This window comes from Pteronotus mesoamericanus, unplaced genomic scaffold, assembly GCF_021234165.1.
Source record: "Pteronotus mesoamericanus isolate MK-2021 breed Mesoamerican mustached bat unplaced genomic scaffold, CSHL_Meso_final contig_168, whole genome shotgun sequence".
NCBI classification, from domain to species: Eukaryota; Metazoa; Chordata; class Mammalia; order Chiroptera; family Mormoopidae; genus Pteronotus; species Pteronotus mesoamericanus.
Window position 1 is genome coordinate 53,312 of NW_026555067.1, and position 25,742 is coordinate 79,053.

Sequence of the window (25,742 nt, forward strand, 5' to 3'; positions counted from 1 at the left end):
TATTTTCATTCCTTTATTTATGAAGTATTCATTATGTATCAGTCTTGTGCTAGGCACTGAAGATACAACGCTGAGTAAGGAAGATCGCTTAGATTCCTTTATGTGAAGCATGACATGTCCCCCTCCCAAATTTTCTGTTGATGACAGAATCCTATCATTAGGTGACTCAAAATTTTGTATTCTTGTATCACCTCTAGGGTCAAGCTCCATATGGTGACTTTCTTCAGACTGGAGACTCTGGACATGATTCCCTTCTCCTGTGAAGCTTCTGGTGTCTAAGAAGGCTTGACCGTCTGCTGAAGTTTCTCCTGCATATGCTACAGGAATAAGGCTGCTCACCTGTGTGGGTTCTTTGATGTTTAATAAGGTGAGAGTTCTGAATGAATCTTTTTCCACATTCATGACATTTAAAGGGCTTCTCTCCTGTGTGAATTCTTAGGTGTGTGTGTAGATTTGTGTTATGACTGAAGCTTTTCCCACACCATGAACATCTATATGGTTTTATTCCTTGGTGTGCCATTAAGTGCTTATTTAAATCTGAACTCCATCTAAACCGCTTATCACATTGTTGACATTTATAGGGTTTCTCTTCAGTGTGAATTCTCTGGTGCTTAATAAGATCAGAGCTGACTCTGAAGCCTTTCCCACATTCCTGACATTTAAAAGGTTTCTCCCCTGCATGTCCTTTTCCATGAAGATCCAGACATTTTGGAAGCTCTTGTTTACAAGTTGAAAGTTTCTTTCTCTTCTTCCCTAGAAAAGCTCGAGGTCGTTTCCGTACCCTGTGTGTACCACCATGATTTTCTTTGCCTGTTTTCTCGGCAACTTTCATCCTGGCCTTTCTTAATACTTTGCATCCTGATGTTTGTATTTCTAATGCAGAAGTAGATACAGGGGGGTCATTTCCAGTGTCATTTTTGAGCTTTAACCCTGTTGGTAGAAACAGAAGAATCAGCCATCTGTGTCCCAGAACAAGAAAACTAGAATGGAGAGAAAAAAAAATCAATGATGACTGCTTTTAAAAAATACCAGAACAAGTGATTTCTGGTCCAATCTGGACAAAACTGCATAGACCCAATTCTCCCTGATCCTCCCTGCTAGGTCCAACAACAAACCCAACATATAACAAACAGAATTTTAAAAAGTGGTAAAAAGAAGGCAAAAAAATTTGGGACCCCAGGAGTAGGAGAATAACATAAAGCGTAGTACATTCCCACAACCAAGAGAAGAAAGCAACCCAGATTTAGTGTTTTCTAACTCTCAACCTAGCAACAGAGGCTTCCTGCACAGGCTTATTTCTTACCAGTATGAATGGGAAACATTCTGACAACAGAAATTCTAACAAGACAACGAGAAGGCAGGCGGAACAAGCAAGAGGTACCTAGGAACAACAAATGGACTAGCCCAGGGAGCCTATTTATCCCTGTGGGTCTGAGACTCCCCATTCCCATTGAGAGACACTCTGGCCTAAGTAAATAACTTCCTTACCCTGAGGGAGCACCAGCAGGGATGACACATCGGCACCCTAGCAGTACCACATAAACCAAGGCAATACCAAAAAGTCTCTGAAAATTAAACTGTTATTGGAAGCATACCCCCATCAGAGTAGGAAAGAATCTATGTACTAAACTAAAACATTGTGGCTTCCCATTAAATTAAAATGTTTAAATGAGACCCAGATTCTCCTAACATAACAGACAAAGTGATCAGGACACAGTTACAAAAAAACAAACAAACAAAAAAAGCCATCATACTGAGAACCCCAACTCCTGCCAAAATCACAACTTGAGTGAGAAAAGGCAACCTGAAAAAAATGAAACCACACTAGAATTCAAAAAACAGAAAAATCTAAAACAGGAAAATCTAGAAATACATGAAATGAAACAACACTTCTAAATAATCCCTGGTTTAAAGAGAAAGTCTCAAAAGAAATTTAAAACTACATCATTGAGCTCTGTCCAGTGTGGCTCAGTTGGTTGAGCATTGAGCATCATCCTGCAAACCAAAAGGTCACTGGTTTGATTCCCAGTCAGGGCACATGCCTGGGTTGCAGGTTCAGTCTCCAGTAGGGTCACATGCAGATGTTACTCTCTCACACTGATGCTTCTTTCCCTTTCTTTCTCCCTCCCTTCCTCTCTGTCTAGAATAAATACAAAATCTTGTTTAAAAACTCCAGTTATTTAAAAAAATAGAGTTGAATGAAAATGAAATTACACAGAGAAAGACAAATACCGTAAGATCTCACTTATATGTGAAATATAAGAAACAAAATAAACTGATGAACAAAATAGAACCAAAGGCATGCATACATAGAACAAACAGACAGATCTCAGAGGGGAGGGGAGTGTGGAGAACTGGATAAAAGAAGGTGAAGAGATTAACCAAAGAACATGTATGTGTAGCCCATGGACACAGACAATAGTGTGGTGAAGGCTAGGGGAAGGGGGAATGGAGGATGGGTGGAATTGGACAAAGTAGGAGAAATGGGAGAAATCTGTAATAGTGTCAACAATAAAAAAGTGAACCCTAAAAAAATAAAATGAAGTTACAATGTATCAAAATATGTGGAATGGAGCTAAGGAAGTACTCAGAGGAAAATGTATAGCCCAGAATACTTATAATAGAAAAGGGGAAAAGTCTAAGATAAATAATCTAAGTTTCTACCTCAAGAAACTAGAAAAAAGCAAAATAAACCCAAAGCAAGTTGAAGAAAGCAAATAACATATACCAGACCAGAAATCACCATGAAACAAAAAATCGGTAAGCCTTTATCGTGACTGACAAAAATAAAAGGAAAAAAGACACAAATCACCAATATCAGAAAGGAAATTAGGTATATCACTACACATTCTGCAGCAATTAAAAAGATAATAAGGAAGTACTATAAACAACTTTATGTTCATAAATTTAAAAAGAGGAAAAATGGACCAATCCTCAACAACTATAAACTATCAGAATTCAACCAATATGAAATAGATAATCTGAACAGCACTATTACCATTAAAGAAATTGAATTCATAATTTAAAAGCTTCCAGAAAAACAAAATCTCCAGGTCCATTTGGCACTACTGGAAGATTCTACCAAATATTTAAAGAATTAAAACAATTTTATGCAATCTCTTCCAGAAAAGAGAATACTACCAAACTCATTTTAAAAGGCCAGTATTATCCTGATAGCAAAATCATACAAAGACAGTACTCTAAAACAGACAACTACAGACTAACATCTCCCATGAACTTAAATGCAAAGATCCTCAACAAAATATTGATAAACTGAATGTAACAACACATATGAATTATATGTCAGGAATCAAGATGGTGGAAGAGTGAGTGGAAGTCACACTGACCTCCTCCCAAGACCAATCTGGAATTACAACGAAACTGTGGAGAAATCACCTGCAACAAACAACTGAACAATAGCAAGAGAGGAGCCTTATAACCTCAGACAGACAGATGAATCAGCTTTAGCACAACCTAACTAGTAAGGAGTGCAGTAGAGATTCGAGAAGGCTGGTGGGGTGCCCATGAGCGGCAGCGCCAGAGGGATATTGAAACGGTCATCTGGATCCCCCTGAGAAGAATGGGGCCTAAACCACGAGTGGGGATATTCACCCTACAGCACCAGAGCCCAAAAAGTACACAGATAATACTCAGCTGTGAAGAGTAGCAGGGTTGCTCTGTGCCAGAGATGGGTGGCTGGAGATACAAAGGGCCTTTTAAAAAACAACACATAAGTTTTTATTTAAAGCCACTTACTTTGGTCTCCAGCAAAGGTGGGGGCAGAGTGAGCTAGAAACACCTGAGAGACTGGGGAAGGAGGCTTTGGTGAGAGAACTGAGAGAGTAGCTGGCGGGATCCCAGTGCTGATTCATTCCTCATACGGCAGCAGCCATCTGGCTCAGGTAGACCACTCCCCTGAATGGCAACAGCTTGAGAGGACACAATAACCCCACCCCCAGGAGGGACGCTGCCCTGTTGGGAAATGCCCTGTCTGGTTTCAGGAACTGTAACCCCACCAACAGGCAGGAGGTCCCCCAAGGCTGGAAATAATCAGGGAGGCCTTGGAGAAACAGGCTCCTGAGGAGACATAACCTGTCCCCTCAGGCTACATCCCTGCCTCTCTGCTTGGCCCTGTGATGGTCCCTTGTTGACGGGTTACACCCCTCGATGGAAGGGCAACCTAAGCCAGACATCGACCAGTATGAGAAGCAGACAATAAATTGGGGGATATGAAGAAAGGGCAACAAGGCCTGAACCCCTTGGTTTGGCTTGGACATGATCAGAGTCCTCATTCTATCTGAAAGAAGTCTCCTTGTCTCTTGGTGGCTGGTTCCCAATGCCTGGCTCAGGCTCGAAACAATATTGGAGAGAGTCCTAGACCAGACCTGGCAGTTCCCAGGGAAATCAGACCTAAAAGTAAATTCTTTAAAGTATGTTTTGTTTTTCCCTCAGAAGTTATAGCCAGCTCATGCTGGGAAGGAAATTTACATTATTCACAGACCCTAACCCTATAACTTTAGGCACTCTTGTGTTTACTACGCTCTCATGTTTAGTCATCTTTCTTGTTTACTAGTCTCCTCTCAGATCCATGTAAATCGGTGTGTTCCTGCCATTTGTGTTCTTCAAAACATCACCTATTCTCTGTAAACATTAACATACTGATGTAATGAGATAACCTGTGCATTCCTGTTACCTAGCCCCACTGATAACCTTTTCAATAAAAGTCTCTGAACAAAGGGGCTCTGGGCCTTCCCCACTAGGGGGATGTGCCACATCCCCTCTCCTGGCAAACAGGTGTTTGCAATGACTCGTGTTTATTCCCCCTAATCCATGACACCTCGGGACAGGCTCCCGATAGGATTCAGAGTCCCCAATCCTATCTCAGCTGGCCTCGGATAACCCTCAGATCCTGGAGCATCACACTCCCCGCAACCCGCTCCATCCCCTGATGCATCAGTTGCTACTCAGACCCAGGACAAGCGGCGACCTGCAGCGGCACTCCCCCACACACCACATGCAATACTGCCCGGCCCTGTGGTGTCTAAGCCTGACTGCTGAGTGCAGAGTGACTAGATTAACAGCTGAAGGAGACAGCCACTTACAGAAGATTCCTGGAAGTCTCGAACAAACTGCCTAAGGTCAGACAGGGTCAACATCTGACATCATCAGAGGCAGATCCAGAAACAAAAAACAGTGGTCTCCTACCATAGAAGTGCACACCACAAAGTCAGGAAATCTAGACAGATCAATTTAAGAATCAAAAACAAAAAAGAAGAGTCTCACTAACAATGAGAAGACAAAAAAACACCCTCCAATTGAAGTGAAATGTGCAATCCCCAGAAAGAGAACTAAATAGAGACAAGTAAACTATCAGATACCAAGTTCAAAACAATGGTTCTAGGGAAGCTCAATGAGCTCAGTGAGCTCAGAGAGAATTGCAAAAAAACTACAAACTATGAGGAACTTACTGCAAACTATATAAGCATGAAAAAGGACATAGCAACTACCAATAAGGGACAAGAAGAAATGGAAGAATACAATTTCTGAATTGAAGAACACAGTGGAAGGAATTCAAAGCAGGCTCAATAAAGCAGAGGATCGAATCAGTGAGCTGGAGGACAAGGTAGAACAAAGCTCCCAGAAAGAGCAAGAAAATGAAAAAAAGACTCAAAAAGAATGAAGAGGCATTGAGGGAAATGCAGGAGAACATGAAATGTAATAATATCCACATAATGGGGATACCAGAAGGAGAAGAGGAGCAAGGCATAGAGAACCTGTTTGAAAAAGTTATGATGGAAAACTTCCCTCATTTGAGGAGAGAAAAAGCCATAAAAGTCAAGGAAACACAGAGGGTTCCATTCAAGAGGAACCCAATGAGGCCCACTCCAAGACATATCATAATGAAAATGCCAAGTATCAAAGACAAAGAGGGAATCCTAAAGGCAGCGAGGCTGAAAGAGGTAGAAACATACAAGGGAGCCCCGATATGGCTAGCAGCTGACTTCTCAACAGAAACACCACAAGCCAGAAGGGAATGGCAAGAAATTTTCCAAGGAATGAAAAGCAAGGGCCTGCAACCAAGATTGCTCTACCCAGCAAGACTCTCAATTAAAATGGAAGGCGAAATAAGGAGTTTCCCAGACAAAAGAAGGCTAAAAGAATATCCTCCACCCAACCAGCATTGCAAGATATGCTAAAGGGACTGCTTTAAGATGAAGAAAAAGAGTCTATGAATATCTAGTTCCTTTCACAGTCACTAATACTTGATATTACCAATATTTTTAATACTTATTCATCTGATTGTGACAATGATGTGTTATTTTAATTGTTACTTATTTGTTGAAACTAAACCTGTTTTTGTATATATTTCTTGCCTATTTCTATTATCTTTAAAAAGATTTAAATGACTTTTTGGTATTCTTTATCCATTTTTTGAGAATCTTTTCCCTAAAAAAACAAAACTATTCATCCTTTTTTAGTTGTGTTGCACATACTTTCCTATTCTATTACTTGTCCTTTAACTTTTTTTATATGTAATTTCAGTAGTCTTAAATGTTTAATATAGTCATATTATCAACATTTCATTTTATACTTTCTGGGTTTAAATATTTCACTTCAAGGTAAAAAAATATTATTTTATATTTTCCCCTAAAACTCAGATTTTACATATTGATTTTTAACTCACCTGAATATTTATTGTAAAATGTGTGAAATAGGGCTCTATATTTGTTTTATTTCATGTAATAGTGGTCCATGTACTTTTTTCAATAAGCTTTATTTTCCCCATTGATTTGAAATATCAATTTAATTATATATTACATTGTTAGACAGATATATACATTTGTTTCTAGAATGGTCATTTTATTTCATTGATCTACTTGATTATTTCTGTGCTGTTGTCATGTTTTAATTGCTGAGACTTTGTAATGGTTTTAAATTTTTTAAATATTTTATAATTAACTTTGACATCTAAAAAGTAAATAAAATCAATCTGCATTAAAAAAAAGAGAGAGAACTCCTACCTTTTGCAACAACATGGATGGAACAGGAAAATAGTATGCTAATAATAAGCCAGTCGGTGAAAGACAAATACCGTAAGATCTCACCCATAATGGAATCTATTCAACAAAATAAACTAATGCACAAAATAAACCACAGGCATGGAAACATGGAGCAGACTGAAAGTGACCAGAGGGGATAGGGAAGGAGGACAATGGTGGAAAGAAGGGGAAGGGACTAGAGAAAGAACATGTATGAATGACCCATGGACATGGACAACAGAGTGGGAATTGACTGTGGGAGTGGGGCGGTGGGATGGGTGGAGGAGAACAAAGGGGAGAAAACTGACACTACTGTAATAGAATATGCATGATTAAAATAAAAAATAAATAAAAAAGAATTATATATCATGATCACGTAGGATGTATTGTAGGTAAGCTGGTTCAGCATTTGAAATCAATCGACATAACTACTATATCAATAACCTTTGATAGATCATAATCTGATCCACTGACATGGAAAAGTATTTTACAAATCTCACATCTACTCATGATAAAAACACTAAGAAACTTAGGAATTACATAGACCGATAGACTAGCAATGAAAAACCCTGTACTAACATCATAGGTAATGGTGAAAGACAATGTTTTCATGAAAAGTGGAAACAAGGCAAGTATGTGTATTCTAATTACTCTTATTCAATATAGTACTGGAAGTTGTGGTATTGGAATAAGGTAAGACAAAAAAACAAATGGCAACTTCTGGGCAAGATGGCAGTGTAAGTAAATGTGTTACTAGCCTCCTCCCACAATCATTATCAAGATCACAACTAAACTACAGAACAAATATCATTCATAACTGCATGAAATCTAGCTGAACAGAAGTCCTACAACTAGGGAATTAAGAAGCAGCTACCTGAGACTGGTAGGAGGGGTGGAAACAAGAAATGGACTGGTCCCACACTCATGTGTGGCAGATAAAAACTGGGAGGGGTATCTTGGCTGCAGATGTCCCCCCTTAGGAGCCAGGGGTCCCAGCTTCTCACTAGACCACCCAGCCCAGGGTCCCAGTGCCAGGAAGATAAGTCCCCATAACTTCTGGCTGTAAATACCAGTGTGGATTGAGGCTGTCGAAGACGGACACTGCTGGACTCCCAGACAGTTCCTCTTAAAATGTCCATGCACAGACTTACTCAGACTCACTCCCTCTGAGCTCCAGCACCAGGGCAACTGGCTGAAAGGCACAAGACATATATGGGAAGGAAATGAATTATCCATCATCAGAAAGAGCACTGGGTGAGCAGTTTTCTCCCAGGCAGAAGTGCTGGCAGAGGCCACTATTTTTTGATGAGTCTCCTACCCCACACAGAGCTGGCAGGCAGGTGCCATATCTGAGACTCCATCTATCTAGCTCATTCTGTTTGCCCCACACTGGTGATTCCCTGAGGCCTGCCCCACCCAACTTTTAGGCCCACCCAAGCTGTTTCCAATGGCTTTTCCATATGAATAGCCTGTCTTAGTTCAGGCTTTAGTTTCCTAAAATCTCAAACAAGCAGCATCTGGCCTCAATGTGTCCTGTATCTCTCACTAAGTGGCCTCAAGCTTGCCACTACCAGCAGCTGGCCTTGGTTAGCAGCTTGGCCTCAACTGGGCACCTCTAAACCCATCACAAGTAGTGGCCATCTGAAAATTGCTTTGTAACTCAGGCCAGGTAGCCCCAGGGAGAACAAAGGTGGCAGTTGAGCTTGGCCTGCCCTTAATGGGAGGCCCCAGAGCCAGTGCACCCAGTGGGTAGCTTCAGACCAGGTTGAAGCATCATATCCAACCACCTCCAAAAGCAAAACTCTCAAGGGATAGACTCAGTGGGCAGCAGAGCTCCACTGAAGTAAACCCTGCTCTTTGGGGTGAGCTCCTACACAGCTGATCCTCCACTGTGGTCAGTGGTTGGTGGGTAGTGTTCTCAGCCAGTCCTCGAAGCTGATCAGCTTGTGAGTTAATTCCTCCCACTGACATGCCAACAGCTGTCAAGGCTCAACTAAAAGAGGAGGATATGCACACAAACCACATAGGGGAGGCATTTCAAGTGCCCAACTTGGGTGACTGGGGAGGCTATCCCTCTGGACCCTACAGAACACCTACTATATCATGCCATTCTACCAAGTATGGGAGATGTAGCAGCTCTACCTAATAGAAACAAATACAGGGAGGCTGCCAAAATGAAGAGACAAAGAAACATGGACCAAATGAAAGAATGGAACAAAACTCCTGAAAAAGAACTAAATAAAATTGAGACAAGCAATCTACTAGATGCAGAGTGAAAAACACTGGTTATAAGGATGCTCAATGAACATAGTAAGAACCTCAACAACATAAAAAAGAACCAGTCAGAAATGAAGGACACACTAACTTAAATGAAGAATAATTTACAGGAAAACAACGGTGGAGTAGATGATGCCAAGAATCAAATCAGCAATTTGGAATGTAAGAAAGCAAAAAATATCCTATCAGAATAGCCGGGGCAGGGAGGGGACAGACAGACAGACCAAAAAAATGATGACAGCATAAAGAGCCTCTGGGGCAATCTCAAGCATACCATAGGGGTGCTAAAAGAAGAAGACAGAGCAAGAAATTGGAAACCTATTTGAAAAAATAATGACAGAAAACTTCCCTAACCTGGTGAAGGAAACAGACACGCAAGTCCAAGAAATGCAGGGTCCCAAACAAGAACGTAAAGAGGCCCACATCAAGACATATCATAATTAAAACGCCAAAAATTAAGGACCAAGAGAGAATCTTAAAAGCAGCAGCAGAAAAGCAGTTAGTTACCTACAGGGAGCTCCCATAAGATACCAGCTGTTTTCTCAACAGAAACTTTGCAGGCCAGAAGGGATTGGAAAGAAATATTCAAAGTGATGAAAAGCAAGGACATACAATTGAGATTACCTAGCAAAACTATCATTTAGAATCAAAGGACACATAAAGCATTTCCCACACAAGAAACATCTAAAGGAGTTCATCACCAGTATTATATGAAATGTTAAAGGGTGTTCTTTAAGGGGAAAAAAAGATAAACAATAAAATGGCAATACATACATATCTATCAACAACTGACTCTAAAAAGAGAAAGTAAATGAACAAGCGGAACAGAAACAGACTCAGAAATACAAAGAATATTTTGATGAAATGGGGGCTGAGTTGCACAGTGGTTAGGACCTAACCCTGAAGTTAGAGAATATTTTGATGGTTTCCAGATGGGAGGGGGTGTCAGGCGGATGGGTGAAAAAGGTGAAGAGATTAAAAAGTACAAGTTGGTTGTTACAGGATAGTCATGGAGAGGTAAAATACAGCATAGGGAACACAGTCAATAACATTCTAATAACTATATATATGGTGTTAGAAGGATGAGGGATTTATCAGGATGATCTCTTAGTAAGTTATGTAATGTCTAATCACTGGGATATACATCTGAAACTAAAATAATGATGTATGTCAACTATAATTGAAAAATAGAAATGATTTAAAAACTGAAAAGAGGAAAATGGTATAAAAGGCATTGCAGATTATGAAACTGTCTATATGGAAAATCTCAAGGAATCTACAAAAAAACTTAGAACTAATAAGTTTTAAGACAGAGGATACAAGATCAAAACAAAATCAATAGCATTACTATAAAAAAACAGTGAACATGCTGAAACCAAAATTAAAAATAACAGAATTTACAATTGTTCCAATGACTATTAAATGCTTTGTCATACACTTAACAAAACATGTAGAGAATTTTTACAGTGAAAATGACAAAAAATTGATGAAATTAAAAAAGACCTAAATAAAAAGACATACTGTGTTCACTGACTTGAAAATTCAACATAGTAAAGATATTCACCCTCTTCAAACTAATAAGTTTAAAATAATTTCTATCAACATCCCAACATAGTTCCTTATAGACATTGATAAGCTTACTCTAAAACTTACATGAAAAGGCAAATGTCCTAAAGTAGCTAAAATCAAATTTTATCTTGACAAAAAACATGAAGTGGGAAGAATCACTCTACCTGACAGCTTACTGTATTATATAGCTACAGTAATCAAGATAGTGTGATATTGGCAGAGGGATAGACACATAGCTTGATGGAACAGAGCAGATGTATACAAATATGCCCAACTGATCTTTGACAAAAGTACAAAAACAATTCAACAGGGGAAGGACAGATTTTTCAAATGGGGCTGAAGCAATTAGACCTCCATAGGCAAAAAAGAAAAAGAAAAAAAAGTCTTGACCTAAATGTCACACTTTATGTAATAATTGAAAATGGATCATTGACTTAAATGTAAAATTGTAAAACTTTTATGAAAAAACATAGGAGAAAATTTTAGGGTACTAGGGCTAGTCAGAGTTCTACACTTGACACCAAAATACAATCTATAAAAGGAAAATGAAAAATTGGTTCTCATCAAAATTAAAAACTTTCTATCTGGGGAAACCAATGGGAAGAGAATAAAAGGCAATATACAGACATGAGAAACTATTTGCCAACCATATTATCTGACACAGCCCTAGAATCTAGAACGTTAAGAACTCTCAAAACTGAACAGTTAAAAAACAGTTCAATTAATAAACAGGCAAAAGACATTTCCCTGAAGAAAATATAGAGATGCCAAATTAGCACATGTAAACAGCTATAAAACATCATTAGCCGTTAAAGAAATACAAATGCAAACCACAAGGAGGTAATACTGCATACCTACCAGAATGGCAAAAAAAAAAAGAAAAAAAGAAAAAAAAGAAAAAAAAAAGACAATACTAAACACCAGTGAGGAGGTCAGGAAACTGAATTACTCACTCACTGTTGGTGGGAATGTAAAATGGTGCAGCCACTATGAGAAACAATTTGGTAGGTTCTTATAAAATTAAACAAGGAATTACCATGTAAAGAAGCAAATGCACTGTTAAGACATTTATCCCAGAGAAATGAAAACTTATCTCTATATAAAACTGTGTACATAAATGTTAATGGAAACTTTATTCATGATAGCCAAAACTGAAGACAGCCAAAATACCTTTCGATAGATGAATGGTTAAACAAACTGTGCTATATCAAAACTATGAAATGCTATTCAGCAGTAAAAAGTAGTAAACTACTGATACATGCAACAACTTGATGGATTTTCTGGAAATAATTCTGAATGAAAAAGTTAATCCCAAAAGGTTACTTACTTTATATTCCATTCATATAACATTATTGCAATGGCAAAATTTTAGAAATGTACAACAGGTTAGAGGTTGGCATAGGTTGGTGATAGGGTAGAGCGTGGGAGGAAATTGTGTATGGTTATAATTATAGAAGGGCAACAGAAGGAATCCTTGTGGTAATGAAATTGTTTAGTATCTTGACTGTGGTTGTAAGTACTTAAACCTACCCATGAGATAACCTTTGAAAAACTAAATACACATACATATAAACAAATATAAATAAAATGGGAAATATGAATGTTAGTGGATGGTATCAGCATCAATATCATAGTGGTGATATCATACGATACTTTTGCAAAAGGTATCATTGAGGGAAACTGGGTAAAGTGTATGTGGATTTTCTTTGTGTTACACTTTAAATCTGCAAGTGAATCGGTAATTATCTCAATTTAAAAATCCATAAAAAAATACAGGAGCAGAATCTTAAAAATGTTAAGCTTCTGTAAAGGTTCCTATTAAGGAACATTTCTCCTCTTCCCATGTATATACTTACCTGTAAGAGACTCCAAGATTGTTCTGGATCTACTGGGACCTTGGATCTATGGATCTTCCAACTTGTTCTAACAGATCACTTTAGATTTAGGATGCGACAATGCTTTGAGAATAAAGCCAGGTCATGGACTGCCATCTTAATTCTATTTTCAGGAAGAGTGAAGGACTCTTTTATACTTTTATTTACTCCAAAAGTTTAAATGGGAAGAATCTTAGATTTAATGTCTGCTTTATACTCTATGGTGGTTGTGGGTGAATATGCAAATGAGGAAGCTAAGAACTAAAACTAAGGAGGATCTATCAAAACAACAGGGGGAATGAGAATCCAGTGCAATTGAAGTAGACTTGGTTAGAGATGGTAGCTTAGACCAGGATGATAAGAGTAGAAGCAGGTTGCACTTCCCGTTAAGGTGGTGGCACAGGTAAACACAGCTTGCTTCCTTGCACAACCATATCAAAATTACAACTAAAATATAGCACAACCATCACTCAGAACTGTCAGAAATCAAGTTGAATGTAAGTCTGACAACTACAGAATTAAAGAAACCACATCCATCCAGACTGGTAGGAGACGTGGAACAGGCTGGTCCCACATCCACATGTGGTTCATAAAAATTCGGGAGGAACATCTCAGGAGCGAGGAGTCCCAGCCCCATACCAGGCCTCCCAGTCTAGGGTTCCAGTGCCAGTAAGATAAGTCCTCATAACTTCTCACTGCAAAAACCAGCGGGGATTTAGTCAGTGGAATAAACTGATGGAGTCCCAAGCAATTCCCCTTAAAGAACCCACACATGGACTTACTCAGGCTCACTCCCTCTGAGCTCCAGCAGTGGTGTAGCAGTTTGAAAGGCACCAGTGGCATACAGAAAGAAACTAAAGTGTCTGGCATTAAGGCAGGAGCTGGGGGACAGCTTTCTCCCAGACACAGAAAGACAGTCAGAGGCCATTGTCTGTTTCCTGAATCCTCCCTCCCTCAGAGCCACAGAGCTGGCAGGTGGGTGCCATATCTGAGACTCTATCAAACTGGCTAACACTGTTTACCCCACTCTAGATATCCCTTAAGAGTGCCTCCAACCCAGCTTATGGGCTCACCCTAGCTGCTTTTCCATATGCATGGCTGGTCTTGGCTCAAGCTTCACATCTCCTTCCCACCCAACTTATGGGCCTACCCAACCTGCTCTTCCATATGAATGGCTGGTCTTGCTCATGCTTCATCACTTCCTAAATACTCTCAAACAAGCAACAACCAGCCTCAGTGAGCCCCTGGCATATGTACCTCTTTCTAAGTGGCCCCAGGCCCGCCTGGCGCTAGCAGCAATCAGCCTAGATTCGTAACTTGGTTTCACCTGGGAATCTCCAGGCCTAGCACAAGTAGCAGCCATCTCAGATTACTTTATAGCTCAGGCAGGGTAGCCCCAGGCAAAACAAAGGTGGGGGCTGACCTTGGCCTACAACACCTAGGAAACATCAAGGCCAGCACACTCACTAGACAGCCTCAGACCACATCAGAGCACCAATACCCTACCTCCACATAGCTGATCCTCCATGGAGTGGGGAGGCTGGTGGTCAGTGGTCACAAAGAGACTTTGCAGCTGACTGGCCTGGGTAAATCCCTCCCATTGACCTGCCAACAGCAATCAAGGCTCACCTATAAGAGGAGGGTGTATTCAGCCCACATAAAGAATGCACCTGAGTACACAGTTTGGGTAATAGGAGAGGCTGTGCCACTGGATCTTACAGGACACCTACTACAATAGGCCATGCTACCAAGACAGGAAGCCATGGTAGCTCTACCTAACACATAGAAGCAAACACGAGGAGGCAGCCAAAATAAGCAGACAAAGAAACATGGACCAAATGAAAGAACAGATCAAAACTCCTGAAAAAGAACTAAACATAATGGAGATAAGCAACCTACCAGATGCAGAGTTCAAAACATTTGTTATAAGGATGCTCAATGAACTTAGTGAGAACCTCGACAGCATAAAAAAGATCCAGTCAGAAACAAAGGATACACTAATTGAAATAAAGAACAATTTACAAGGAAACAACAGTAGAGTGGATAAAGCCGAGAATCAAAACAATGATTTGGAATATAAGGAAGAAAAAAAACAAACCCACAATCAGAACAAGAAGAAAAAAAATTTAAAAACACCCCCGAGAATATTATAATCAGCCTCTGGATCAACTTCAAGTGGTCCAACATTTGCAATATAGAGGTGCCAGAAAGCAAAGAGAAAGAGCAAAAAATTGGAAATCTATTTGAAAAAATAATAAAAGAGAAAACTTATCAAATTTGGTGAAGGAAATAGACGTGCAAGTCCAGGAAGCACAGGGTTCCAAACAAGATGGATGCAAAGAGGCCCACTCCAAGACACATCATAATTAAAATGCTAAAGGTTAAAGATAAAGAATCTTAAAAGCAGCAAGACAAAAGCAGTTAGTTACCTACAGGGGAGTTCCCGTAGGACTATCAGCTGATTTCTCAAAAGAAACTTCACAGGCTAGAAGGGGTTAGCAAGAAATATTCAAAGTCATGAAAAGCAGGGTGCTCTACCCATCAAAGCTATCATTCAGAATTGAATGGCAGATAAAGAGCTTCCCAGACAAGAAAAAACAAAAGAAATTCATCATCACTAAACCATTATTATATGAAATGTTAAAGGGACTTATTTAAGAAAAGGAAGATCAGAACTATGAACAATAAACGGCAATAAGTACATATCTATCAACAGTTGAATCTAAAAAACAAGCTAAGCAAACAAGAACACAGACAGAATCATGGATACGGAGAGCATTTTGATGGTTGCCAGATGGTAGGTGCGTATTGGGGAATGGGTGGAGAGGTGAGTGGATTAAGGAGTACAAATAGGTAGTTACAGATTAGTCGTGGGGATGTAAAATACAGTATAGGAAATGGAGTAGCCAAAGAACCTATGCATGACCCATGGACATGAACAATGGTGTTTTGATTGCCTGAGGGAGTGGGGGTGCTGGGTGGTGGGGAGCAAAGGGGAAAACTTGGGAAAACTGTAATAGCATAATCAATAAATTACTATTAAAAAGGTGTGGAAGAAGGCTGAGAATATTACGCTAAGTGAAATAAGTCATCAGAAAAAGCTATGAACCATATGATTTTACTTATGTGTGGAATATAAAAGTGAAACTCGACAACAGTATGGTGGTTACCAGAGGGAAGGGAGTGGTATGTAGTAAAGGGTAAATGGGGACAAATATATGGTCACAGAAGATGATTTGACTTTGGATGGTGGGCACACAATGCAACATACGTATCACGTATCATAGAAATGTACACTTGAAACCTATAGGATCTTGTTGACTGATGTCACCCCAATAAATTTAATAATAAAAAAAGAGTGGAAGATGTTGAGGCAGGATCATATTCAGGATGTGTGTTGAAGACTTGTTGATGGATCCGTTGTTGGGATTCACAAAAAAAAGTGGAATAAAGACTTAGAGGTTTTTTGCCAGAGCAATTGGTTAAATCACCGTGCCTTTTACTGTGATGAAAAGGATATAAGAAGAGCAGGTTTGCTGGATGGGGCAGGGAGTATGATATGATGGATTCAGAGTTCTAAAGAGGTAGAACTTGTAAAAAGCTGCCTAGGTCAGCAATATTCAACTTGTGAGCAGCAAGAGGCACACTGGTGTGCTGCAAGAATTTTTTTTTTTTTAAGAGAGAGGGCAAGGGAGGGAGAATGAGAGGGAATGAAACATCAATCTGAGAAAGAAACATTGATCAGTTGCCTCTTCCATGTCCCCGGTTGGGGACTGAACCTACAATCTAAATGTGTCCTTACCAGGAATTGAGTTGATGACCTTTTGCTTTGAGGGACAATACCCAACCAACTGAGCCACACCTGTCAGGCTGTGCATCAAGAATTTTTAAAAGACTTTTGGCCAAGACAGAGGTGTAGGTAGATACGCTTTGCTTCCTCACACAACCAAAAGAAAGACAACCACCAATTTTTTAAAAATACTGTTTATTTATTTTTAGAGGGGGAAGAGAGGGAAAGAAACATCAATGTCTGGTTACATTTCACATGGCCCCTGCTGGGCAACTGGCCTGCGACCCAGGCATGTTGCCTACACTGGGAATCGAACTGGCGACCTTTTGGTTCGCAGGCCAGTGCTCAATCCATCGAGCCACACCAGCTAGGGAACCAATTTAAGAACAAAACCCAACCAGAAGTGCCATAAAATCGAACTGTATGGAAGTCCGACAACCAAGGAGTTAAAGAAGAAATATTCATCCAGACTGGTAGGAGGGCAGAGATGGGCAGCAGGGCAGAGAGGACGTGCGGCAAGGCAGTACCTGACAGACCGGGTGGGCGAGGCAGCAACTGGCGGATTGGGAGGTCCCACATTCACATGAGGATAAACTGGGAGGAACAACTAGGGAGCAAGACAGACCACGCAACCCAGGGTTCCAGTGTGGGAAATGAAAGCCTCAAAACCTCTGGCTGTAAAAATCTGTGGGGGTTGTGAGGGTGGGAGAAAGTCCCAGTCCCACAGGAGAGCCCGTTGGAGGGACCCATGGGGTCCTAGAATGTACAGAAACGCACCCACCCAAGAATCAGCACCAGAAGGGCCCAATTTGCTTGTGGGTAGCGGGGAAAGTGCCTGAAAGCCATCTGAGAGGCAAGCAAGTGGCATTGTTCCCTCTCGGACCCCTCCCCCGCACACAGCATCACAACGCAGAGACGTGGGTTCCCCCACCCTGGTGAATACTTAAGGCTCTGCCCCTTGCAACATAACGGGTGTGCTGCGACAAAGAAATGTGGCCCAAATGAAAGAACAGATCAAAACTCCAGAAAAAGAACTAAGCACCGAGGAGATAGACAACCTATCAGATGCAGAGTTCAAAACACGGGTAATCAGGATGGTCACGGAAATGGTTGGGTACAGATGCAAAATAAAGGCAGAAGTGAAGGCTATACAAAGTGAAATAAAGAAAAAATATACAGGGAACCAACAGCGAAGGAAAGGAAACTGGGACTCAGGTCAATGATTTGGAGCAGAAAGAAGAAATAAACATTCAACTGGAACAGAGTGAAGAAACAAGAATTCAAAAAAATGAGGAGAGGCTTAGGAACTTCCAGGACAACTTCAAAGGTTCCAACATCTGAATCATAGGGGTGCCAGAAGGAGAAGAGGAAGAGCAAGAAACTGAAAACTTATTTGAAAAAAATAATGAAGGAGAACTTCCCCAATCTGGCCAAGGAAATAGACGTGCAAGTCCAGGAAGCTCAGAGAATCCCAAAGAAGTTGGACCCAAGGAGGAACACACCAAGACACATCATAATTAAATTACCCAAGATTAAAGAAAAGGAGAGAATATTAAAAGCGGCAAGAGAAAAGGAGACAGTTACCTACAAAGGAGTTCCCATAAGACTGTCAGCTGATTTCACAAAAGAAACCTTACAGGCAAGAAGGGGCTGGAAAGAAGTATTCAAAGTCATGAAAGGCAAGGACCTACATCCAAGATTACTCTATCCAGAAAAGCTGTCATTTAGAATGGAAGGTCAGATAAAGTGCTTCCCAAGCAAGGTAAGGTTAAAGGAGTTCATCATCACCAAGCCCTATTATAGGAAATGTTAAAAGGACTTATCTAAGAAAAAGAAGATCAAAACTATGAACAGTAAAATGACAGCAAACTCCCAACTATCAACAACTGAACCTAAAAAAACAAAAACAAAAACAAACTAAGCAAACCAGAACAGGAACAGAATCACAGAAATGGAGATCACATGGAGGGCTATCAGTGGAGAGCAGGAGTGGGGAGAATGGGGAAAAGGTACAGGGAATACGAAGCATAATTGGTATGTACAAAATAGACAGGGGGGAGGTTAAGAGTAGTATAGGAAATGGAGAAGCCAAAGAACTTACATGTATGACCCATGGACATGAACTAAGGGAATGCTGGCGGGAAGGGAGGTGTAGGATGGAGGGGGTAAAGGGGAGAAAATAATTAGACAACTGTAATAGCATAATCAATAAAATATACTTTAAAAAAGAGGTAATAAAAGAATTTTTGAAACATGTAATACCTGACTGATTAGTCAGGGGCACTGACCTATTTTCCTTTAGATTGTGAAATTAAAAATGACAATAGCCAGCACAATAGCCATCTGGTGAGAAGGAAGCAAAATTATACCTTTTTTTTGTGTGTCAGATTGGTAAAAAATATATCTTTTGGTGTGCCACAGAATTTTAGTTATTAGTTTATGTGTGCCATAAGATGAGAAAAGTTGAAAACTGAAGCTCTAGGTGATCTGGATATGCTTTTTTTTTACCCCACACCATCAGGTTGAGAACCAACAAGCTACTGGAACACAGGGACTCTCACATAAGAGCATTTTCCATAAAATAAGGACATAACAGATTATTCAACTTCTATACAAAGAAAAGAAGAATCTTTACCTAGAGAGATGACAGTCTCATAGTTTTCCTGCATGACATCATTGTAGAGCATCTTCTGAGTAGGTGCCAGTAATTCCCATTCTTCCTCAGAAAAAGACAGGGCCACATCTTCAAATGTCAACAAACTCTAAAGAGGAGGCTGGGTTTTAGTTCAGTACTTGCCACTACAAAAGCTGTACTATCACTCATTTCTGAATTACATGGTAGGCCAGTCACTGAGGTTAAGTGTATAAAGTTTAGGGAAAAAGAGTGAGTCGAAGCAAAGAAAGGAAGCAATGAGATCAGTAAACAAGCCTGGGAGGTGCCCAATTCCCACTGTGCCAAACGTAGCTGCCTAGAGCCATTTATGGCAAACTTGGATCAGAGTACCTGCTGGGCACTGTGGGTTTTGGGCAGCAGAGAAAAGCACAGAAAGGTCACATTCAGGCTGTCTGAAAAATTTGGAATGTACAGCTCACCTGGGATTCAGGCAAGATGAGCTCAGATGCCATCTTCCAGTTTGGGGTGCTTTTCTGCTCAGAAAAGCCTAGAATCTGTTGAGTAGGCACAGCTGTGGGTGGAAAAGAGCCAGAAAATTTCTCTTTTCTGTTTATGAATACTCTGAGCTGATTTCTAAAATATAAAACATCAGGACTCCTTAAATAAAGATGGTTCACCTTCACAACTGTGTGTGTCTATAATGCCCCAAGTGGCCTGTTCATGGTAAATAAGAACCAAATAGCCACCACTCCATAGAACCAGTTCCCCAATTGACTGTTGCCCCAGATTTCATAAGAAATTAATAACAGAAAATCCACTATTTTTCCTGGGCAAGAATTAAAGGTGTTTGAAAATGAAAGACTCAAGTCCTCCAATATATGGCAGGACATGTGGAACATTTCTGGGTTTTTTTTTCCTGGTGCAAAATTCTCTTCCTATTTTCCACTGACAGCCCATTTCTGATCCAACTTTTACTCCTGTCCCTGTTCCATATTCTCTCAAATTTCTAAGGAGCAAGGTCCATGATATATATGCCAGAGTTCTGTGGTTTGGATATTTCTGTACCCCAGACTGACCCTCACCTTCACCCACATTGACTTTTATACTCCCACATGAGAGACATTCTAACTGCTAACATGGCTGGGCACCTGGAAAATTCCCATGATATTCTAGCTGAACCAGTTACTATTACAGCCCCCAGAATAGATTATGAAGCTCCTCACCTCTTTCATATACACACTGGGTTTCTTTGTGAGTTTTCCAGCCCGGCTGTTCTTGTAGTACCCGGTATGTATTCCAACATTCTTTCTGGAACATACCCATTGCTTGGGGCTCTGCTGGCTTCCACTTAAAGCCTGGGATTACTGGTGTTCCTCCCAAGAGTACTGCCTCCTTTCCCAGGTCATGGGCTGTGACCTAGAAATAACCCCCATCCTCATTAGCACAGAATTTACGTGTGATTTAAGGGTGGTGGTAGAGGGATAAACAAGAATAGAGTCCAAGAATAGAGTTCAGATTTGGGGAGTGTGTGACATTAAAGAAAGGAATAAAAAACTGAAAAGGTATTGTACCACCCTTTTCTCACAAAGAATTATATGTGTCACCTGGAGAAATGAGGATAAAATGAAAAAGCTGTGACATACAGCCACAGGTCAGGCCACTAGCAGAATGGGGACAGGCTGCCTGCTATGCTTCACTGGCTTGCTTCCTTGACTTAAGACCCTTGCCTGAGTGGATTTTTATCTTTTAGTTTTCTCTAAAATATAAGGCATTGAATAAAAAAGGTTTTCCTCTTTGTCATATGTTCTAATCCCCTCATGACTGGGGAAGGATTTCATAGAGAAAGGGGATGCAATGGGGGAAAAAGGGGGGAAAGTTGAACTCTAACCTCCCTCCACATGGTTCAGTTGTAGCAGGGCACAAAAATATGTCTGGTGGGCTCCAGAGGAAAGGAAGTGTGCTGCCATCTCCCCAGGGCATACCTCAGTTCCGCACTAACCAGCAAAGCCAAGGACAAGACCATTAAGGGAGGGCAATGGAGGCTTTTTCCTAGCCCAGAGACATATATTCCCACTTCTGAGGGCTCTACCCCTCGGCATCTTCATTCTCTTCACTTCTGTTGGCATTTTTCTTCTTTCCGTATCTTTGTTTCCTGTATTTTCTATTTCTTCTTCACCTCTGCAGTCTCCCCAGAGTTGTCTGATGTATATTTCTATTTGCTACCCTCTCTCTCCTTTGATCTCTAAGTGCTGTCTTTTTCCCAGATTTTTCTCCCCTTTCTCAAATCTTTCTTGCCTTTTATTCCTGTTTCTAAGAAACCAAGTCCTGTCTCCTTGGCCATGCCAGACGAGGCCCACCACCTTCAATGTGCACTGGCCCTAAAATGGGCAAAATGCATTGTCTTTTTCTAATACCAGGAAAGACTTCCAGGAGTTCTGAAACCTATGTAGACTACTGCTGCATATCTGTGATTTCAGATCCTACCTAATTTCCCTAAAGAAACAACCGAAGAGTGACCTAACTCATCTTATTCCTTAATTAACCGCTTCCCAACATATCCACCTTTATCCTATTTAATTGTATGTGTAAGGAATAATTTTTTCTTACCTCATTACTTATTCCACCAGGTTCTCTCTGAAAATGTTCCACTAGGGCCACAGCCTCTCTGATGCTCTGTGGATGATACTTCTGCACCCAGTTCTGAGTATCCTTGGGCAAAATGGTCAGGAACTGCTCTAGCACCAGCAGTTCCAAGATCTGCTCTTTTGAGTGGATCTCTGGCCTTAGCCACTGATGGCATAATTCCTGAAGTTGGCTGACAGCCTCAAGCGGTCCAGCTGCTTCATGGTAACAAAAGCTCCGGAAGTGCTGGTGAGCGCTCTCAGGACCAAGACTGTCCACCTGTGGGCTGGATTTCTTACTCTGACTGGAGCTCTCTTTAACAGACCCCTTAGTCTCCCACAAAACCTCCAAGTGTGGGTATAAGCATTTGTTCACCTTCAGATGTCTCATCATAATTTGCTCTAGGAACAGTTTTTCTCCTATGTGTGACATTTTCCTGGTGCCACCTTTGATAATTGAGGCCTTCAATGGATCTTCTGCCCAAGGGCACTGAGGGAAAGAAAGAAAAAGTACATGTCGAGATGAAAGGCACATGATACATATTTACTTGCTATTTATAATTATCAGAGAAGAATGAACAGAAAAGTTCCTGTTCCGTTTCCTCCTTAATATCAACTGACAAGTATTAGGACACTCATGATGATAGATTACTTCAGAACATATGTTTCTCTCCTCTTCTGTTACTCAACTTTGAAACAAAGAACAGCTCAGCGAATACAGATGTCAACTGATAACTTTTTGCTAAACGAATGAGGAAAAATTGGTAGGTGAAAAAAAGCTGACACCCATTTGCTAAAAGGAGCTTTGAGACTATCCAATACTTAACTTGTGTGCTTCCTGCCCCATCTTCACAAACAGGGAATATTTAAGATTCTCTGAATTTTAACATATCATTCCAATCTTTTGTCTTTAGTCAGGTGGAAAATAACTTCTAAGCCCCTTCATTCTCTTATGAAGACTGAAACCTTTACTTCATGGAACATTTGATAGTCTCCTTTCCATTGCATTAACTCTGGCAGGAGAACTGAGACAGGAAGATCAGAAAAGAAGTAATCAGGGAAAAAGTAACCTTATTCCTCACAGAAAATATCCCTTGAGAAAGCAATCAGATGTCCACAATTTTTGTTGTTGGTACTTTTAGAGAAGACTTATAAAGGGCACTGTACAAATTCATACCTTTGTATTAAATTTCTTGCTTACTTTACTGGAAAAACTTACATTTGTTTATAAGATATCCAAATGGCAGATTGTAAAAAAGGAAAGAAACAGTGATGGCTAAAATTCTTGAGACAGCAAGGGTTTACTAAAGGTACCCCTTTCCCTGGCTTTCCTCAGGGTCATAACAGATATTTAAAGCAAGGCTGAGGATAGCCTTGAAAGTCTGATTTTCCCTCAGGTGATCCAGCAAAAAGAGCAACAATTTTTTTTTTTTGAGGATGCCACTGGTATTCAAAGAAATGGTTGGCTCTTTGGTGCTTATCCAGTCTCAGGAGGTACAGGGACACCGCCTGTAATTTTATATCCGCAGAAGCTGTAATGACCCTCTCTCCAGCGATATGATCATAAGAGCGGAAACTGGAAAATTTCGCTGGATGCAGAAAGTTTCGCTGGGTGCGGTGGAAGACAGCACTGCCCCATCCCCAACCACACATTTGCTACACCTTCTGGATCGACCACAAGGGTGTCCATAAGCCCTGTGCACGCCGGCCGCCTCCGAGTGTGCTTCAGCAGCATCCCTGAGTGATATTTGCACATAGAGTACAAAGAAATTTCTTCCGGAGGTTAGAGGTGGAAATAGGAGCCTTAATACCGGCCTTGATGAGAAAAGGTCCCGCCTGCTCTCAGGCTGACTGCAGCCGCCTGGCAATGATGCCACCACGAACTGGGGAAGGCTGCGTCCTTCGTACCCCCACGCTCCCACCGCCTCGCAGACTGCAACCAGCACGTACGGCAGGCAACTCTCGGGCTCGCCAGACCAAATACAAAGGGAAAATCGGGATTCTCGATTACCTTCACGCAGCTCTGGCCTCCGTGGACGCCACTTCCCTCTTCCTCGGTAGACTCTGAGTAGCCACGCCTCCAGGCTATTCTAGGGAGGAAGCTCTAGGTGCTTGCGCCACAGCGGAGGCGGTGTCGGGAGCAAACGATGACAGTCGAGAGAAGCGGCAAGTCTCGGGAGCGCAGGGACCTTGGAAGATCAGTCTGCCACCCGATCCCTCTATCTCCCGGAGACTGTACCCCGGCTCGCCATTTTGGGGTCGCGGACTGTAGACTGGGCCCCAACCGGAAAAGGAAGATGTGTTTCCGGTGGCTTAGGGACAGCCACGCCCAGCCATCTATCTTCCTTCCTCCACCAGTGCAGTTTCAGCCAAACCAGCCGGAAACTGACCCGCGGGTCCTTTCCATCCCGGAGGAACTGGCCTTCTACTTCAGTTCAGCCCCTGATGCAAAAAAGAGTTAATATCATCGAGTCTCTAAGCCCGCTGGAGTCTCAGAGGAACCCTGAAAGCCACTCTTCGCCTGGGAGTAATGTAACCTACCGGCAATGGGTGCCACGATCTCGATCTCCTAGCCCCGACTTGAGCGAAGTGTTTCGCGTTCAGATTATTCCTGCGTTGATTTCCGGCAGCCGGTGGCCCTTTCTACAGAGAACCTCGCCTCACTAGGCTTGTCTGGAGCCTCCTGGAGTAGAGGCAGTTTTGTCCCCGTCAGGTCCCTGGCTGTATCAGGGACCTTATGTTTTTAAAACCGTTTCCTGATTCGTTGGCACATCCTTGTTAGGCAGGTTTTACTCTCGAAATATAGGATCCATATATAGTCCTCTTTGGCATATAAAGAATGTATATGAGATGTAGGACATGACTTCCTGAGAGTTACGTTGATTACCAGCGACATATTTTAGACAGGAGTTTAGGTCTCTTGTCATATCCTGTGCTGTTTATACTACATTATGATTCCCTCGAGAACAGGGTCCTTCTTTCATCTTACATCTCTTGTAATGTTTAACATTGTCCTCTGGATAAGTTATCTTTCTGAGAACTAGAGTATATCTGGTTGGCAGTGCCTCCAAATTATCAGTGTTCACCTACTGTTGAGCCATTTGGTCAAAAATTGTCCATATTGTGTATAAGTTTAATATGATTTCTAACTCATTTATGACTTAAGTAGTTTTAATCCGCTTGTTAATGACAAGAAAAAAAGTTGCTTTCCTATAGCATGAAATTATGCCAGGATGTCATCATTTTATACCTGTTGTTGAGAAGTAGTTAGCAGCCCCAGCAGCTGAGGGGCCCTGCTGGGGCTCATCAGTAAGAACATGTGGAGCAGCTAGGGAACATTTAGACTATAAATATTAACAATTTGTGAGGACTATTAGAGAGTTCTTGTTTGGGCAGTGACTCTTTGCTAACCTAAAAACTCTTCTAGAATCCCAGCAATTTATTTAGCACAAGTGCACTGTGGGAATTTCACAAGCCAATAACAATCAGGATATTTCTTAACAAGACAAATAAAGAAATGACATACTCCAAACAAATGACAGATTAATCACACTATTGTCTTTGGGAAGACTCTAAAGATACTAATAAAGAATAGTATGTATAAGAGAATTCAGATGAACAGGTACCTTGAAATTGCCAGGAGTAAAAAACTTAGAGCAGGCACAGTACCCTGGGATGCTCTGTATGTGTGTGCGCGCACGCATGTGCGCGCATGCACGCGCACCTGGGGTGGGGGAGTTAGTCACTGGACTTTACTTGTTTGGTGCTAGGAAGTCCACCATGGTGCAGCCTCCTTTCCTGATGCTCTGGCAGCTGAGACTTGAGTCCAAGACTACTGTGCCATTTGGGAAACATTGAACTGATCATATGCAAGGGGAGGCTCCAGGGGTGCCTCCCATGGAGGCTTCTTGGCAAAATTCAGAGCTTATGCTAGAAAAGTGAGTGTCTAAGGGACAG

General features: G+C 41.2%; 1 protein-coding gene across 3 annotated transcripts; it reads right to left on the bottom strand.

Annotated features, from left to right (window-relative positions):
* Positions 1 to 24,060, bottom strand: ZNF75D (zinc finger protein 75D). Of its 3 annotated transcripts, XM_054565753.1 has the most exons (6): positions 23,797 to 24,060; positions 21,772 to 22,275; positions 20,388 to 20,580; positions 19,644 to 19,735; positions 19,186 to 19,312; positions 1 to 930 (listed from the first exon to the last, which is right to left on the bottom strand). In XM_054565753.1, exons 2-6 carry the CDS (start codon positions 22,216 to 22,218, stop codon positions 224 to 226), a joined length of 1,566 nt encoding a protein of 521 aa, XP_054421728.1. In that variant the 5' UTR covers positions 22,219 to 22,275; positions 23,797 to 24,060; the 3' UTR covers positions 1 to 223. The 3 variants fall into 3 exon arrangements, with proteins under 3 accessions (XP_054421728.1, XP_054421729.1, XP_054421731.1); XM_054565754.1 differs by lacking the exons at positions 19,644 to 19,735; positions 20,388 to 20,580; XM_054565756.1 differs by lacking the exons at positions 20,388 to 20,580; positions 23,797 to 24,060 and having other exon boundaries at positions 22,162 to 22,216.
* Between the last annotated feature and the right edge of the window lie 1,682 nt (positions 24,061 to 25,742).